The 18,453-nt window shown below is 32.0% G+C and overlaps 1 protein-coding gene across 3 annotated transcripts in view; it reads left to right on the top strand.

Annotated features, from left to right (window-relative positions):
* Positions 1-18,453, top strand: part of LOC108724041 (peroxidase) — a 43,985-nt gene that overhangs the window by 16,340 nt on the left and 9,192 nt on the right. For 2 of the 3 annotated variants that reach the window (XM_018450178.1, XM_018450176.1), the window contains exons 2-4: positions 10,496-10,639; positions 11,124-11,433; positions 12,166-12,383. In XM_018450178.1, coding sequence (XP_018305680.1) covers positions 10,496-10,639; positions 11,124-11,433; positions 12,166-12,383 — 672 coding nt within the window. The remainder of the gene's footprint in view (positions 1-10,495; positions 10,640-11,123; positions 11,434-12,165; positions 12,384-18,453) is intronic. The other variant, XM_018450177.1, reaches the window with a different exon arrangement.

Here is an 18,453-nt window from a genome sequence, read left to right as displayed (position 1 = left end):
TTTCTGAAAATTGATTGCAAAATCCAAAAAATATTAAATAATCAAATAAATGTTTATGGTATTTAAAATTTATTTTAAAATTTAAAATTCATTTTAAAAATTTGAAAATGTTTTATAAAATTAAAGTACGATAAACATTAGTATAGTCAAAAGCGCTAAGAATAAATCAAACAATAAGAGAAAACTGCCTAATGCAGTCTAAAGTGGATCTTGGTGCTCGATAATTTATATTTATACGTGAATTTTACAAAATCTGTTAAATCTGCCGCTCCTGATTGGGAGTAATACCTGCGCGAAATAAGGGCCCGTAATTTTCTTCACCTGAGCCCGGTTTTTCTCTCTACGGCCCTGCTCAGAGTATCTCATCAATCAGTTCTATTATGAAGTAACCTATGTTCCTATGTCCGAGTGACTGTTGCTGAATTGTTGCTGAAGTATGAATGTTATTATACAGTAATAAAAAGGACAATCGGAATGAAACATCGAGTGTCTGTTTCTGTGATGCTTGGTTCAAACTACCTGAAGACGAGTCCTAGGTACAATGGACACAATACGACGGTGCTCAAGATTCGAGATGGTCTTAAGCTAGTGCATGAATCAATCAGAGAGCCGTATTAGCATGTTAAGACCTTGCTTGAGATTAAGAACGGACTATGGATTCCGGCCTAATAATTATATTATAGAACAATTAGGAATGTGCAACATGTAATTAATAATAATGATGAATTTACAGTTTCTCAGCACATTAACATCTTGCTAATACGTATATGATGCCGTGCATCAAAAATTGTCAATTAATTTAATTCGTATTATTCCAGTAGTTTAATTGCGTTTATAAGTCCGGAAAACCAAATTCGGTGCGCTGAAGGAGTTTGAAGGACTACAAATATTGTACATATGCAAGTTATAGCATATGTATATAATTCACATTAAATATTATTTAAAGCATTAAAAGAGATCTAGCTTCGACCGGTATTATAGGCTTCGAGTTTATCGATGTGTTCTCACATATACGGTCTAAAAATGAGTCTTATTGTTAATAATAATGATTTTTAATTGGGCCGTAAAAATCACAGCAGATGATCGTTTATGTAAAAAATGCTAGTGATTATTTTCAGGTTTAGCAATCGTATCATGCGTCGTACACATGTTTCTAAAGAAAATTTAACAAAATGTTATTTCCTTTTTGTTTTAGTCATTCCTTAGCGAGCTGGAGTTTGTTATTTATCAGAATATACTAATACCAACGGCGCAATCATTGCTGTTCTCGAAAGTGCACATCTTGCATTTGTAATCACGCTGATCTACGCTGCTCGCAGTATAGACACGCATAGAAAAGACTTTTACGATAATGTTGCGCGTTGACAGCTACTATTTGCATATACATATCACGTATCATTGAGCCATATAAAAATACTCTTCCTTTACAATTGCATCTGGGTTCAGAAAAACTAAAAGAAATCTGATTCACGCGTACCTTGATTAAATAACGTGAAAACCATTTCAACTCTTATGTTACTAGAATCGGAATCCAGTAATATGTTATAATTTAACGAATATTGTCAGAAACTTAATGGAATATTATTAATATATATAATTCTGATACATATTAGCAAACAATATTTATTAATCTTTTAATTAGAGAGTAGTTTTGTGTCTGTCGCTGTCTTATTTTTCTTTCAATTTTCCTTCTAGATACTATATAAATTTCACTAGTTTACTTTTGGAATATAATCATTTAAAATTGTTTGAAACGGCGATCATATGACTGTTTAATTTCTCTTCCACTTTCGTGTGTGTGAAACTAGCGTCTCACTTGGTGGAAACTCATTAAATATTGAGAGTTCTGAGTTTATTTTCAATAGTTCTATAGTTTTATATTGGATAAATAAATAGTTCCGGCCATTAAAGCCGAGAAACCCAAAATTCAAAATGAGACGCCAGGTTCACAGGGCCAACTCCGTCTAAAAAAGTTTCGAGCCACAGTTTCTTATAGAATTTGAAAAGATACATAGTTCGACAAAGAGTTCTGATACCTAACATTGTTATTTTGATGTTTTAACAATTTTTTTCTCTAAAAAATAGTCTTTAAAGAAAACGAAGATGAGACGCTGTCTGATTTTAAAGAGTTCTGTTAGTTTTATGGTACTTTTTTCGTACAGTTCTAAATGTATCCTAACGTTTTCCGAAAAGTTCTAGTGATATAAATCATTTGTTAATTTTTTAATCAATTTTTATCACCCGAGGAAGGCGCCTTTAAGGGTATATGTGTGAGACGCTGGCCGATTTCCGACAGTTTTGTGAAATATATGATACTTATCGATGTCTATCAAGCTAGAATGCCAATATGGGCATAATCATTCGAAACACATGTAGAATTTAGTGCTCTTTATGTGTTAATTTGTTACTGTAATCCCGATTTTTGTGCTCAAGCCCTTTAGCCGAAAAAAAATGAGTTTTCTGCTGATTTTTAATAAAGTTAGAACGCATTTAAAAAAAATAATAATAAAAATAAAAATAATAACACTATAATTTTGTGCTAATTATGTGTTTTTAATATACCATAATTCAAATATTAGTACTCATCCCCTTTGACCGGTAAATCACCCCCGAAGCGATCAGTCACTTCCCCTTACAAGAGTAAAGTGCCAGTTAAAATGCAGGTAGCGAAATGTTCCTAGGCTCAAAGTGTTCCTCCATTTATGTACTTTCAAAATAAGTATGACAAGCTGATTTTTGTGCTCATCCCCTTTGACCGGTAAATCACCCCCAAAAAGTAGTATATTAAAATTACTGAGTACAGTAGTAGGGGAGACCGGGGATAGTAGACTCATTTTTCAGTTTCGAATTTTTATAAACGAAATTAAGAGTCTTATCGAAAAAATGAATTCTACGCCAGTTACTACATACATTTGACTATCTAATAATATTTTAATAATAAGGGGAAACTGATCATTGCTATGAAAAAAATGCATTTTTCTAATGCATTCCATCTGATTTAATTAGCCCCGGGACCGGGGTAAGATGACTGATGGTACGGGATAATTTGATTAACAGTATTAAATGAAGATTAATAAATATTTTAAGGTACATCTTTGGCTACATAATAACAAAAATTTTATAAAAATGTATTTTAAACACAAACTTATTTATTATAAAATTAAAATTAAAATAAAAAATGTATAACTTTGTACTAAATGACAATTTATCTAATCCGAATCGTTATCCGAATTACAGTTATAACAAACATAATACGATAAGTTACCCTTTATGCATTTAGAGTACCCACACGCATGTTCACAAAATTATACTTTTAATTATTCTTAATATTTTCACATTATTATTACTACTTCTATTACACTTAAAAATAATTTTACAAAAGAAAGAAGGATGTATGAACATACATGGATATGTTTCATATATAATTATATATTTAAAATTGTCTCGGTGGTCTAAAGGCTTAGGACGCTCGCACGGAATGCAAGACTCCCGGCCGAGGCATTATTTTTCGCAATATGTTTATTACAGTTTTTAAGTTGGGAAATTTGGGGGGATTACTAATATTTTCAGATTTGATTGCGTTGAAAGTCCGACAACCGCATAGTGCTCTTTATGTGCTAATTTGTTGCTGTAATCCCGATTTTTGTGCTCAAGCCGTTTAGCCGAAAAAAATGAGTTTTCTGCTGATTTTTAATAAAGTTAGAACGCATTTAAAAAATATAATAATAAAAATAAAAATAATAACACTATAATTTTGTGCTAATTATGTGCTTTTAATATACCATAATTCAAATATTAGTACTCATCCCCTTTGACCGTGCAAATCACGTCGAATGAGCCTAGTTTTATCGAGATTGGACGTAAGGGAGAACTAAACTTATAATATTTACCACTGAAGTAAATCTCTTTAAAGGGATGAAATATTGCCACTCTTTTTCAAGAAGTGAAACATTTTCACTCTTTTTCAAAACTGACTGTATTTTCACTCTTTTAGAGTGAGATTTCATTCCAAGAAGTTTGGGAGTAGATACTATCAGAGTCGTCACTAAACTATGCATATAGCCCCGTATTATGGTTAGCCCCATCCGTTCATTTTTTAAAAACATTAACAAAAACAGATAAACAAAAAAAATCTGTTGGACTTTGTCAAGTAAGAACTACGCTTACTATCTAAATGGAAATAAAATATCTCAGACAATTATATACGATTGTAAAACAAAAACTTTAAGAATAAAAATGTTTTTACTTAGGTGTACGATTTTTTAAAATTATAGCGTAACTTCTATCATAAATGTGTTAGCAATGAGTTGTTACAGCAGACTGAGTGGCAGTCGCTGCTGCGTGCTCAGACGGGTTTACGAGTGTTTCGCGCGATTTGTTTGTAACGTAGCTTCGATTGTTCTACTTACCCCTATGGTTTACTGACCCCGGTCTCCGCTACTACTGTACTATTCAGTAATTTTAATGTACTACTTTTTAGGGGTGATTTACCGGTCAAAGGGGATGAGCACAAAAATCAGCTTGTCATACTTATTTTGAAAGTACATAAATGGAGGAACACTTTGAGCCTAGGAACATTTCGCTACCTGCATTTTAACTGGCACTTTACTCTTGTAAGGGGAAGTGACTGATCGCTTCGGGGGTGATTTACCGGTCAAAGGGGATGAGTACTAATATTTGAATTATGGTATATTAAAAACACATAATTAGCACAAAATTATAGTGTTATTATTTTTATTTTTATTATTATTTTTTTTAAATGCGTTCTAACTTTATTAAAAATCAGCAGAAAACTCATTTTTTTTCGGCTAAAGGGCTTGAGCACAAAAATCGGGATTACAGTAACAAATTAACACATAAAGAGCACTAAATTCTACATGTGTTTCGAATGATTATGCCCATATTGGCATTCTAGCTTGATAGACATCGATAAGTATCATATATTTCACAAAACTGTCGGAAATCGGCCAGCGTCTCACACATATACCCTTAAAGGCGCCTTCCTCGGGTGATAAAAATTGATTAAAAAATTAACAAATGATTTATATCACTAGAACTTTTCGGAAAACGTTAGGATACATTTAGAACTATACGAAAAAAGTACCATAAAACTAACAGAACTCTTTAAAATCAGACAGTGTCTCATCTTCGTTTTCTTTAAAGACTATTTTTTAGAGAAAAAAATTGTTAAAAAATCAAAATAACAATGTTAGGTATCAGAACCCTTTGTCGAACTATGTATCTTTTCAAATTCTATAAGAAACTGTGGCTGGAAACTTTTTTAGACGGAGTTGGCCCTGTGTGAACCTGGCGTCTCATTTTGAATTTTAGGTTTCTCGGCTTTAATGGCCGGAACTATTTATTTATCTTATATAGAACTATACATAGGTCGTCTGAAAAGTTTTGAGCCTCAACATGAAGACGACATTACTCGTCAAAACAATTTTGGTGCTATAATCGTACATACTTTGGAAGATACCTGCGAAAATTGTAGCTACTTTCGGCGCTTAGTTGTTGTTTGACAGTTATTTGTGCCAGTCAATGTCAATGTTTTTGTAAAAATGGAAAAAATCGAATATCAGCAGTCGCCATGATAAAAATTCATGAATTGCGGTTCGAATTAATTGACCATCCACCGTATTCACCAGATCTGGCCCCCAGCGACTTTTTTCTGTTTCCTAGGCAGATTTCCTAGGCAAAGTTTGGCTCGGAGGACAGAAATTTTCATCGAACGAGGTCATCACATCCGTAGACGCCTATTTTGCAAAGCAAGACACTCAGTATTATTTGAATGGATTAAAGGGGTGGGAGCATCGCTGGAAAAAATGTATCGACTTAAAAGGAGACTATGTGGAAAAATAAAATTGAATTTGACCGAAAAATTACTTGTTTCTATGTTAGGCTCAAAACTTTTCAGACGACCCTCGTAGAACTATTGAAAATAAACTCAGAACTCTCAATATTTAAGAGTTTCCACCAAGTGAGACGCTAGCTTCACAGACACTCCACTTTCTGTTCCAAATTTTCTTCGATATAAATTTCATTAAATCAATACAGATGGACAGCGTTGTGGTTACCACGGAAGAAACCTCTTTGGAATGTTTGACATCTTCATAAGAACCTTGACATTCAGTGAAAATGTAGGAAATATAAAATTTATCTAATGAATAATAAGAAAACAGAAATCTATAATAAGAGATTAATATTAGTCATTAATTTAATTTTGACTTTTCAACGTGATAACTATATATGATATTGAATTTAAGATGATCAACTTCTTAAGGAAGCAAAGAGGGATATTTTTAAAAATTCAATGTTCATTGCCATAAATAAATTTTAATAGATAAACATTTTTTAAAATAATTGTTAATAAAACATATAAACAGTATTATATTATTACATTTATAAATAACTAATAACACTTAATGTATAATATACCTAATATTACAACAAAAATTATATCAAGTTACAAGACCACATTTGATTTTTTAAAATTATACTTCTCTACTGATTGTATTTTATAAATAATATCTTTTTAAATTAAAAAATCAAGGATGTACAAATTAAAAAATCATAAAATTTTTTACACATAGCAGTTGAAAATTATATTTCACACTTATACTTTCACTTACTATTTTCATTTATTAATTCACATTTATTATTTTTACATTTAAAAAAGGAGTAATTTATAATCATGTCTTTTATTTGGAACAAACAAAATTTGAGACGGGTTGTAAAGTGGGACAAAGAGTTACAATTTGACTGTTCCTCCTAATTTGGGACGATTGGTTACTAACAACGACGTATCTTAAAAATTTCACATCAGGACTTTGCGTCGCAATATCTCCGCTCATAGGGCACGTAGAAAAAAATAAAAGCACTTTTATTACACAATTCGAGTGGAAGCTATCGATTGAGCGTATAACGTACGAATTTGATCAATTCAGTCGTTATTGAGACCCAATAATCTCGATCTCCCAAAACTCACGGTCTCGCGTAAAGGAACACGGTAGTGTCGCTGCGCTTGTCTTAGCCCGGATTTACAATAGATTTTTAAGTCTTAAATCATAAGAAATGGACGAATCACAATCGGTTTTTTTTCCTCGCATTCGACTGTAATTGGTCAGTTTCTTATAGCTTAAGGCTTAAAACACTTTGTAGATCCGACTTAGCGTCGAGACACTACTGTGTCTCCTGATAAGATGTTGATGCTGCGGCGTTCCTCCTTCATCGTATATAGCATTTCGATAACGAGCCAACGAGGTTTTAGTATTTTTATTTGCAAATTAAGGACTAATCTTTTATCGACTTTCTTATTCGTAAGATAAAAAAAATATCCTTTACGTTTTCACAGAGGTTATCACTGCATATTAAAGTTCATAAATGCTAAATATTTCAAAGAGATAATCTTTACCGAGACAATCGAAATACTCTATTATTGATTTATATCAATCTGAACAAAATTTATTGAAGAAAGTTGTCAAGAAATTGGACATAAAAGAAACATTATATATATGAAAAACGTAAAATTCTTTACCGGTTATTGTTGAGTCATTACGGAAGTGAAAGGCAACTAACAATAAGCAGCAGCAGAATTAATTGAAGTTTTTATTACACAAAAGAAAAGATTATATTTTACTCAGAGATACGTTATAGATACGTTATAGTATAATTTTAGAAAATAAAACGTGAGAGCGATGAAAAAACAGAAGGGGCAACTTACTCATACAGCACAAAATTTGCTGCAATGTTGCAGCATTGTTGCTGCATTGTTTGTGGTGTAGAGCGATGTACATATAAGCGATAAATATAAAACAGGTTGTCCAACCAATCAACGAAATGGTACATACACGTCTGTGCAGTTTCTATATCCATATCACGTTAATGTGGTAAACATTAAAGCGCGCGGATGTTCACGCACGTTACACATGACTAGACGCAGCTAGCTCATATTCGTTATCACTGATAATACTGCTAAAATGTGTTATTGTTGATAATGCCGCTAAAATGTGGTCTATAAATAACCAAGAGGACACACGCGAAGGTCGCAGAGGACCATCAAAGAATTCGTTGTTCCATGCCTTGAAGCAAATGAATCATTCGTATGCGCGACATTTGAATTCATAGATTGATTATTGTCTTAATTGTTACTGAAAGCATCCGATAAGAAATAAGTATTTTATTTCTTTATTGCCCATATCTCTAATAAGTTATAGATACGAGCAATAAAAAAACTAACTAAACTTAAATCTATTAAATATTGAAATATTATGCACATTTTTTTAAATCTATAAGATTCGCATACTGCCTTTAAAAATATTTGCGTGGAAGTATCATCGTTATTTTAATAGGATATTGATGTATCTTGTTACGAGTTCATCGAGGTTAAACGATTCATCTATGATTTTGCATTCACATCGCCTAATTTCTTAAGAAGCGGTATTATATGACACACACCTAAAGAATGTTTCGTTTTTTATAATACATATATAATGTGGAATGTTTTCCTTATGTCTAATTTCTTGACAACTTTCTTCGATCGTTCATATTAAATCGATACAGGTCAATAATAGCATTTCGATTGTCTCGGCAAAAATCTCTTTAAAATATTTGATATTTAAGAATTATAGCATTTAGTGAAGATGTAAGGAATATTTTTATCTTACAAATAAGAAAATAGAAATCTATTCTGAATACCAGATATATAAGGTCTGTTTTTTATTGCTGCACTTTCTGAACTACTACAAATAGTACAATAAGTTGAAGTGAAACAAATATAAGTTTGTTTCACTTCAACTTATTGCATCGGTTTAGAGTGCAGCAATAAAAAACAGACCTATATATGTATGCGCGTGTAGATGAGTTAGACGAAGCCAGTGTGACTGATGATTCGGAACGTCTAATTGAAAAATTGTGCGTGTATTTGTTATTTAAAAACTAATAAATTTAATGTTATATTAAGGACTTTCTCCCTTATGGAAAATCTCATTCTTTTAATTATTTTTAATTTTTTCAAATAACTTTGTGTTATTCGAAAAAATTAAAGATTTTTATTCGCGCTCAGTATCTCAAAAACATGAGGATAAGAATCAAGACCTGATTATCGGGTCATTTAATAACAATGTAATGAAAATATAGTAACGTTATATTGTATAATGACAGATCTGTAATAATAATAATAATAATAATATTAATAATGAGGCTAATGATGATGATGATGATAATGATAATAACAATAACAATAATTATTATTATTATATTTTTCATTTGTCTTTGTATTTGTTTTCCGAAATGATTGCAAAGCACGCCATTATACATTTATGACACACAACATATTAAAGTAAAAAAATATAATGAAGTATTTTTTATTTATTCCCTGATAGCAAAATGTTAGCAATTTGCGCGCAAATTGACAGCAAACTCGATCAGATTTTGATTACAAAATCATAGCCATCTGTGTCCTTATTTGGCTATGGATTTGTCGACAAAGTCTGCTGACATGTTTTGTCAGCAGATTGCTGACAAAAACCAAGCCTGCTGACATAACCTGACGACAGATTGGTAGCAAAACCCGAGCAAAATCTGTCATTTTCATTTAAATCGACCTGCTCTCTTATAAGAAATTTTGTGTACATATATATATAAATGGTTATATATAATTATATATAATTACATTTAATTATATATTTATATATACTCGTGTGAAAATTGGAAACAATCAATATAGTTTTGTTGCTAAAATATTGTTGATTAGCTTCACATTTCAAAAATACACATGAGAAAGTTATAAAATAGTCAAAAAAATATTTAAAGATTCAGAAAATACATTCCGAAAGAGCTTTAGAATCTCTAGGAGATTTGCCTATTCGATTTACATACGCCAATTCTTATAGGACTTCTGGGCGATATCTTCTTACGAGAAGCAAGTCCATCTCGTGGCGATGCCGTATATGAAAATGACGGATCTTGCTCGATTTTTGCTGCGAATTTGTCGTCAAGTTAGCAAGCTCTGTTCGGTTTCTGCTCGCATTTTGCTGTCAGGTTACGCAGCAGACTCTGTTCGGTTTCTGTCACCAATTTGCTGGCATAGCATGTCACCAGGCTTTGTCATATTTTTGATAGCAGTTTGCTGACAATGTCTTATAGTACAAAATCTGTGTACAATTTGTTGCCTTTCTGCAATCAAAAATTAGTAGCAGGCTCTGCTCAAAATCTGTTTCCGCAGGCTTTGATATCAGGGTTATTAATCAATGATCACTTATACATATGCGTGTATATTCGGCATTGTCAATGGGACGGGAGCCAAGCGGGGCATATGGTGACATCCTTTTGGACGAACCACACGCGATATTAATATAACATTTTCATTCGCGAGAGTCGCGTCGCTCTCTTTGCGCCGCGCATGCAAGTTTAGTGTAGTGTGAGTCATGTATTGGGATGCAAGAAGAGTCTGTCTCGACGATCTTACGTTAGTTAGTCATTCCGTTTTGTGCAGCCGGCGGTGTCATGGCGGGCTCCATTGCCACTCTGGCGATCCTTTGGGTGTCCCTGCAGACGATGGGACTTTTGGGTCACTCTCATTCGATCGGCACTTATAAGTTGCCTGAATCTCTGCAGAATTATCTTGCCAGTTACACCGGTAAGTATCTACCTTTCGGACAGATGAAATAGTATAAATTTCACAATATAAAACATGGAAAGTCGAGAGAGGGAAATTGTATTAGCGATTCATCTTCCATAAATAGTTCCATAAAGACTTCGGAAAAAATGTTGCAGTTATAATCATGTCGTGTCAAATTGCGTTTTAAGCATTACATCATACGTTACATCGTTCTGTACATTTATCCTATAAAATTGTATGTTTTCGAAAAAATAAATTTACCATTTTAACATAATTTTGTCTATCTATTTTTGGTTTCGAGTCGATTTAGCAATATTTGGAAACAGTTCAGGTATGTTGTCAAAATTGACTGGTTTATTTCGGAACGAAGGCCTAGGTTAAATCAGGACTTAAACTTCAAAAGTTTAATTAAAGAATAATTTTATATATTGCAGCTGTCCTTGTTTTAATCGTTGTTTAAATTAAACAGCATCATTTACTATTCCGAAATATTTCAAACAAATGCTTTCAGGATTGCCATCTAATTACGGTTCCGAAGCCATCGTGGATACCGGTCGTTTTCCAAATCGAAGATTTCCTAAAATCGATGGGACAACTCTGAACAACTCGATCGCGTTTGCGCAAATGTTAATCGATCGCATGAGCACCCTTGAGAATAATATCGCGAACGCCGGAGTTGAACTCAAGGCACAAAGTCCGGCCGAGAAACAATTTTGGAATTCTTATCCTTCTGCGGATGCTGTCGACAGGAGCATCGATGCTATCATGGCAACGAAGGCGTCATCGTATCTCGTGCACCAAAACTGCCGAAGGTACGTTTTCGAATAGATACTTAAAATTATTTTCTGTTCAAATTATTACCTTGAACTATCTCTTAATTATCAACCTTAATTATGACAAATTTAAAATTATCAAAATGTAATATTTCACGTAAATCATCCTGTATATCACGTAAATCATCTTATAATATCAATTCCTACTTACTTTAAAAATGACATAACTAAAAAAATTAAGTTTCCCAGAAAAGAGGAAAAATGATTTTACAACTTAACAGAAAATTATCCAAGCAAAACAATAGCGATGACGCGACAATATCAAAGTGATATTAAAATGAATCGTGACTGATGAAAAAGTGATTTTTGAGAATCATTTTAGATGTCATTTTGATATCATGTTTTTTGTTTTGCCTATAGGTAGATATTAATAACTAATTAAATAATATCAAAGAACATTTCTTAATATGATTGTATTTCTTTTTGTCGTTTTAATTTTATAATCCTTAAAAGATTATAAAATGTGTTTTTAAATTATGATGATTTTGATGAGTTTTTTCAAAACCATTTTTTTTAAGTTGAGACGTTTTTGACTATTTTTATGAAGTTAAGTTAGTTGACTTTTATTAAAATTGTTAGGATAATGTTTACTTAGCCCATTCATACAATGATATAATAATTCGAAAAACGTCGTTACATCACTTTTAAAGTAATAGGACCAGCGATTTACTAATAATTCGATGTCTGATTGCGCTATTGATTTTATCGCAGATTTGGCTTAGATAAGAACGACTGTGCTCGCTACATATCGACGGTAGGCTTGCGTGACACTCCGCTTGGTAAATCTTGTGCGGCGGTTCATAGCATAGAATGCGACGAGAAGTCCAAATACCGCAGTATTGACGGCACTTGTAATAATATTGAAAATCCGAGCTGGGGCAGCGCGATGACTGCGTACACCAGAGTGCTATTCTCTCAATACTTCGACGGTAAGTGTCACGCTTCCGATTGTGTCGCGCTTCCCTCTTTCTCTAGCCTACTACTCTCGGATTTATCAACTGCATTAGCTCGCGATAAGACATCGCTCTCATCACTCGACTCGTCCAGGCTTGAATTGCATCCCGACGGTACGTCGCTATATTAGGAAAATAATTACTGACCGTGCGTCATATTTTCTACCCCGTCGCGGATCGTAAGCAGTCTTCGCGCGCAAATCAACCCCCTTTTTTTTCCTCCGAACTTTGCACGGGAAAAAATTTCGTATAGTAGAGCGATTTGTTGAAAACGCGCGCTTTCTTCTCGTAAAGTCTTTGTTGTTAAATTTGTATGGAATAATAATCGTACAATTATTTGCAGCCTCTGAACGTTTGGCGCTTTCCTCTTTCTCCCTCAATTTCCGATCCAACGCTCATCCTATATCCTCGGAGAGAGATTACTCCCTTCTATAACAGAGTCAGTTTCGAATAAAAATGAATTTTTTTCTAGATAAAGTAAGTTATAAACATATGTCCGTTTTTCAAACAGTGTCAGAAAATAATGACAACATGTTATAATGCACAATGTATAGAAAAATTGTAAGATTGCGACCACTATAGGAGAACACAATTTTCATCTTAATTACACGGACGAGAATTTAGCACGTATATGTCACGACAATAACCGGTATTAGCTGAATGTTATTTCATGCGATGTTTGTCGCAATTGCATATCTATTAGATACCATGTGTGTAAAAGACGTAGCGATGGGAATGCGTCATCGGACAAATGATATATACCTACGACGATAAAAATTTGAACCGGTTAGTCATAGGCAAAACTTTTCATTTGTAAAAATAATGAGGTACAAAAATAACAATGATAATTAATAATTAAAAAGGGTTATGAGCCATATGTAATACGAAAAACATTTTATACAGAATTTTAATATAAGAAAAATACTATATAATAAAAAGAATGTGTAGCATTACATTTAGCATTACAAACAATTTCGACCTTGATCGGATCATTTTCAATGTACATAATCCAAGAAATCAGTAAAAATACAACGACCGCATATATACATCGACCGCATTCTTTATCGCTTGATATATGCAGTCCAAAAGCATCGTTTAACGATTGTGAACGTGAACGCGTCTAGTTATTTTTGAGATCTACAATCTTACACATAATTCGATTACATTTGCGTTACAAATTATATTAATAATCAAGTATGTATAATAATATAGTGATTTAGTGCCCATTAAATTACGTATATATATATATATATATACCTTGATTTATCGTAGTGGTGTAAGTCCGACATTAATAGAGATTCGTAATATAAACTGTCACAAAAGGCAAAATTACAAGCCATGATAGGTATATTCAAAAGAACATATGTATCGAGTCAAGCGACGTTACATGTTATGAGAAGAAAACAAGGAGATAAAGAAAAAACGATGATTAGGAAGGGGGCAGAGGACAACTTAAGAAGGGAAAAGAGCTTGAATAATATTGAGATATATGATTCTGGCAGAGATTCTGTATCATTCTGTTTGTTTATATTCCGTGTTTCTGTCTTTTAATATGAATCATCTCCGATATCAATCTCTTATTATAAGAAGTTTCAATATCTAAAATCTCAACTTTGTTCTAGTCAAAATTATGATTCTGGTCAATACGATGACTGGTGATCACCGTCGGAGATTTTGACCTCCTATTGATATCAGATACATGTTCATGCAATCTAGTTTTTAATTGTCTTTTCGTCTGACCTACGTAACTTACATCGCAATCATCACAAGAGATCTTATATACAACATTTTGGTTGCAAAAATGATCCAACTGGTCTTTGCCCTTCTTAATAAAATTTTTTAATGTATTTGGTATAGAATATGCCAATTTACAGTGGCACCTATTCGCAATTGGAATAAATTTTTCAGATACGAATTCACGTAAGGTATTGTAAAAAATTTTTCTTTAATTATTTGTCAGTAATTCTGCTGTTACCGTCAGAGTGGAAACTTTATTCTTTTTTGTACAGAAGCAAAAACAAATTCCAGTGGATAACCATTATTTAGAAAGATATTTATTGCATTGATCAAATTATTTTGTTGAAAACGAGGATGGTAAACGTATAATTTTGTCAACAAAACTATATATTATTTACATCTTTCTTGTGACATAGCGGATGGTGTGAATTAAAATTAAGAAATCTGCCAGAAAAAGTCGCTTTGCGATACAAATCAAAAACCAGCATATGTTCCTCAACAATCAACGTCGTGTCTAAGAAACTTAATCTCCCCTCCTCACCAACTTCCATAGTGAATTGCAATCTTCCATGTAATGACAATGATAATGATGGACTACGCGTTATTGGCTTGGACAGTCGCAGTCGAACGATAATATGTGTCATATACCGCATTCTCTTGAAACGCATGGGATAAAGAGAGATGCATAGTTCGTTTGGGCCACTCGGGTCAGATAAGAATTCCGGCATTATTGTATCTTCTTTCTGCAAATTCGCAAAATTCTCGAGCTTCTCGTTACATGGAACAAAAAATTCTCTCAACAACACATTGCATTCCTCACGTCAATATGCCTCTCGTGTTGATGTATCACACTAGCTTCTATTTTTACACGCTCTCCTCGAGATGTAGTGAATTTATTCTAGAAGCACTTTTGAGCTTTTAAGATTCATCAAGATTAAGCGTTTTGTTAACATATTTTAACTCTAGAAATACGGATCAATTCGATATCTATATACAAAGTAGCGCACGAAATGTTACACCGATTAATTATCCAATTTTCAAGCTTGGTAATTTTCATACCAGTTCTCTCTGTACCAATTTTTTTTTAAATAGAATGTGTTATATTTAAACCAAATAGTATTATATTTCGTACGTCATTCTATTGTATATATCGCATTAAAAATTAATATTCGTATATTAAAAAAATTAGCCGGATATAAATAAGAATTGTAGCAAATTATATGCATATAATCAATCATAATATAATCACTTTGTATTCTAGAGTTAATTGCTGATAATATTATTACAAGTCAGATTATCATTATTTCTCTGTATCTCTCTTTTCTGTCTTTAATATAGTATTAAAGCTATAATAAAATGTCGAATTCACTTAAAATATTAAAATCGAAAGTATAAGTATGAGATAAAAGATATATTATATTTTATCAAAGATATCAAATGTAGATGGGAAGATTCGACATTTTACAAATATTATATGTAACATAGAACATAGATGTATGTATAAATACTATTTTAGTCATATCGTGCTTATAAGAAGTAAATGTTCAAGATAATTGATATTTTTATTATAATATCGTGAGTGAGTTTCAATGTATATAAATATATATATAAATAGTGCAACGATATTGGAAAGTGCAGTTAAACATACGCGGAACTCACGACGTGATGATAATTTGACGTAGAGAGGTTTGTGGAAAATGTATTGTATATCTTGTGAAAGATTATTATTTGCGCGATTTGCGTCATAGCAGACCTTTTTTTATATTTTTTGAGTACGATATCGTTTGAAGTTTGACGATTATTAGAAATCGCTGCTTGTGTTTTGATTTTATAATCCGAGCAGAACGGTGTCTTGGATGTCCAGTCTTATCAACCAGCAACCTCGACCTAATAACCCATCTATTCTATTTATCACAACATCTCCATAATATATACTCATATATATATATATAGATATGTATTTGTGCTCTGTATATGTATGTATGTATGTCATATGTTTTGTACATGTATATGCATTTTAAACAAATATGGATGTAGATTTAAGATCATTGGTATTAAATGCATTTTTTCCGTGTCGATGTTGACATAAACACCAATATGATGTGAATTTATTGCTATGACTGTTTAAAACTCATAATGTTAAATTCACGCTCTCTATAAATGTGTTTATGTTTTATATCAACACCAATACGGTAGGAACGATATTCATTAGTATTCAATACTAATGGAATTAAGGATGTTTTGTACAATCTGTATCTTCAAATGATAACAAAATTATAAAAGAATTAAAGTATTCTAAATCAGGTTTAAAAATGTATACGACAAATTTGGTGATGGTTTACTATCTGGAATATAAGTTATTTTAATAAATAATAGTATTTTTTAAATTTGTACTCTAATAAATATGTATGGAAATGTATTATATATAAAATGACATAGAATGATAGAAATCTCAACTTTTTAATATGAGTACATTATGTACTCAAGATTATTTATGTAAAGTTACATTGCGATGCATAAACTAGTTGTCCAGTAAATAAACAAAATTTATTTGTTCTATATCTTTGTAACTAATCAATGAATCGCAATAAAATTTTGCATAAGTTATTTTAAATTTTTAAAATACTTATAAAAGAAATTTAGACTTTCATCATTTTTAAAATTTTAGTTTATAACAATAAAAATAATAACAAATAAAATAAACAAATTATAAAAATGTGTTGCTCAATAAAAACGGAATGTTTTGAACACAGCTTACATATATGCATACAGGGTGGGGCATTTTAATCGCCTCAGGCGAATATCTCAGAAACTAAGAGAGGGGATAGGGGGCACTATACCAAGATCAGCGTGCGTGCGTGCGTGCGTGCGTGCGTGCGTGCGGTACATGCAACTACATGAATGGATATAATATGTATCATACGTACATGCATACAGAAACATAATACAGCTTACACTGATCCTTGGGCGCTAATGGATAAACGTTCGTCGATTGGCTTAACAAATTATATTCTGTGATTTGCATTACAGTTGTTGTGCGATAAGGCACATAGAGCATAAAATGCCTGAGTGTAGCAGTGAATAATACTGCCTACAATAGGGTGCCCCGATCGAGAGATTCTATCCAGCAGTAGAATGTGTATGTAAACTAATTCGGATATACCTAATAATGTATCATATTTATTATGTAACACTAGTTCGAGTTATTTTTTCTGTTCAATTTGTGATAATACGTGGCTCACGCGAAGGTATACGAACGAGAAAATTCGGCTTGGGAGCGCGATCCACTCGCATTTAATAATTATAATTATAACATTCAACATTTAACAAATGCAACGCATTGTGACACATAATTCCAAGCAAAAATAGAAGTATCTCTAGCTTGAATTCGATTAAATGGAACGCTCTTTTCTCTCACATACAACACACTCGAAGAGAAAAACATAATGATAGCAACTATAAAGTCGATAACTATACAAGTTTTATATATAGAATTAATGTACACATTGAACAAGCTATTTGATTACTTAAATAGGGTACAAAAACGACTGAATTTTGAACAAAGATGTTCATTATAAAATTATGTTATTAATATAATTTAATCAAAAATGTTTCGATATTACTCGGTCTTCAGTTCATTTTAACCGGATTAACATAATTTAACTTTAAAATAAATTCCGAACTTACATAATTCTAAAAAAGGAAGACCTAATAATAATTAAATATTTTTAGCTCAACCTTAACATATTTAACTGATGTTTATTAATTACAAACACTGATGAGATCGTGGCTAAGATCCATCTGTAGATAAAACAGATTGTTGTTTACGTGTTAGAAATTACTGCTGTACACGTTAAAGATTTATATATTTTCACGCTTTTTTCCATAAACTACTAACAAAAAAATTTGCAATTTGAGTAATGTAATAGTAACAATTTCATGGACCTTTTAGGTAGCAACGAACATTTTAAATCTCGGACGTAACAATATTCTCGTCTCTGATTGAAGAATATGTTAAAAAGAAAAAAATTATTAAGAATTTTAAATTTGAACTATGAAGAAGACGTTAAGAAATCTTGAAGAAGTCGTGCGAAGTTTTTGTTGTTTAATTTATTAATATAAATTAATATTAATATGTTGGCATTGTCGGTGTAATTTGGTATGTTTTTAGATCAGTATTTGTAATTGATAAACGGTTAAATGTATTAAGACTGCGTTAAAAATGTATGAAATTATCATTAGGTCTTTTTTTTAGAATTATGTTGCATCAGTTTAAAGTTTGGAGTATTATTTAATACGTTAATCCGGT

The sequence above is a fragment of the Mycetomoellerius zeteki genome, unplaced genomic scaffold (genome assembly GCF_001594055.1).
Source record: "Mycetomoellerius zeteki isolate Tzet28-1 unplaced genomic scaffold, Tzet1.0 scaffold267, whole genome shotgun sequence".
Taxonomy (NCBI): Eukaryota; Metazoa; Arthropoda; class Insecta; order Hymenoptera; family Formicidae; genus Mycetomoellerius; species Mycetomoellerius zeteki.
Note: the sequence above shows the minus strand (reverse complement) of the source record. Positions and strands in the feature narration are given on the sequence as shown.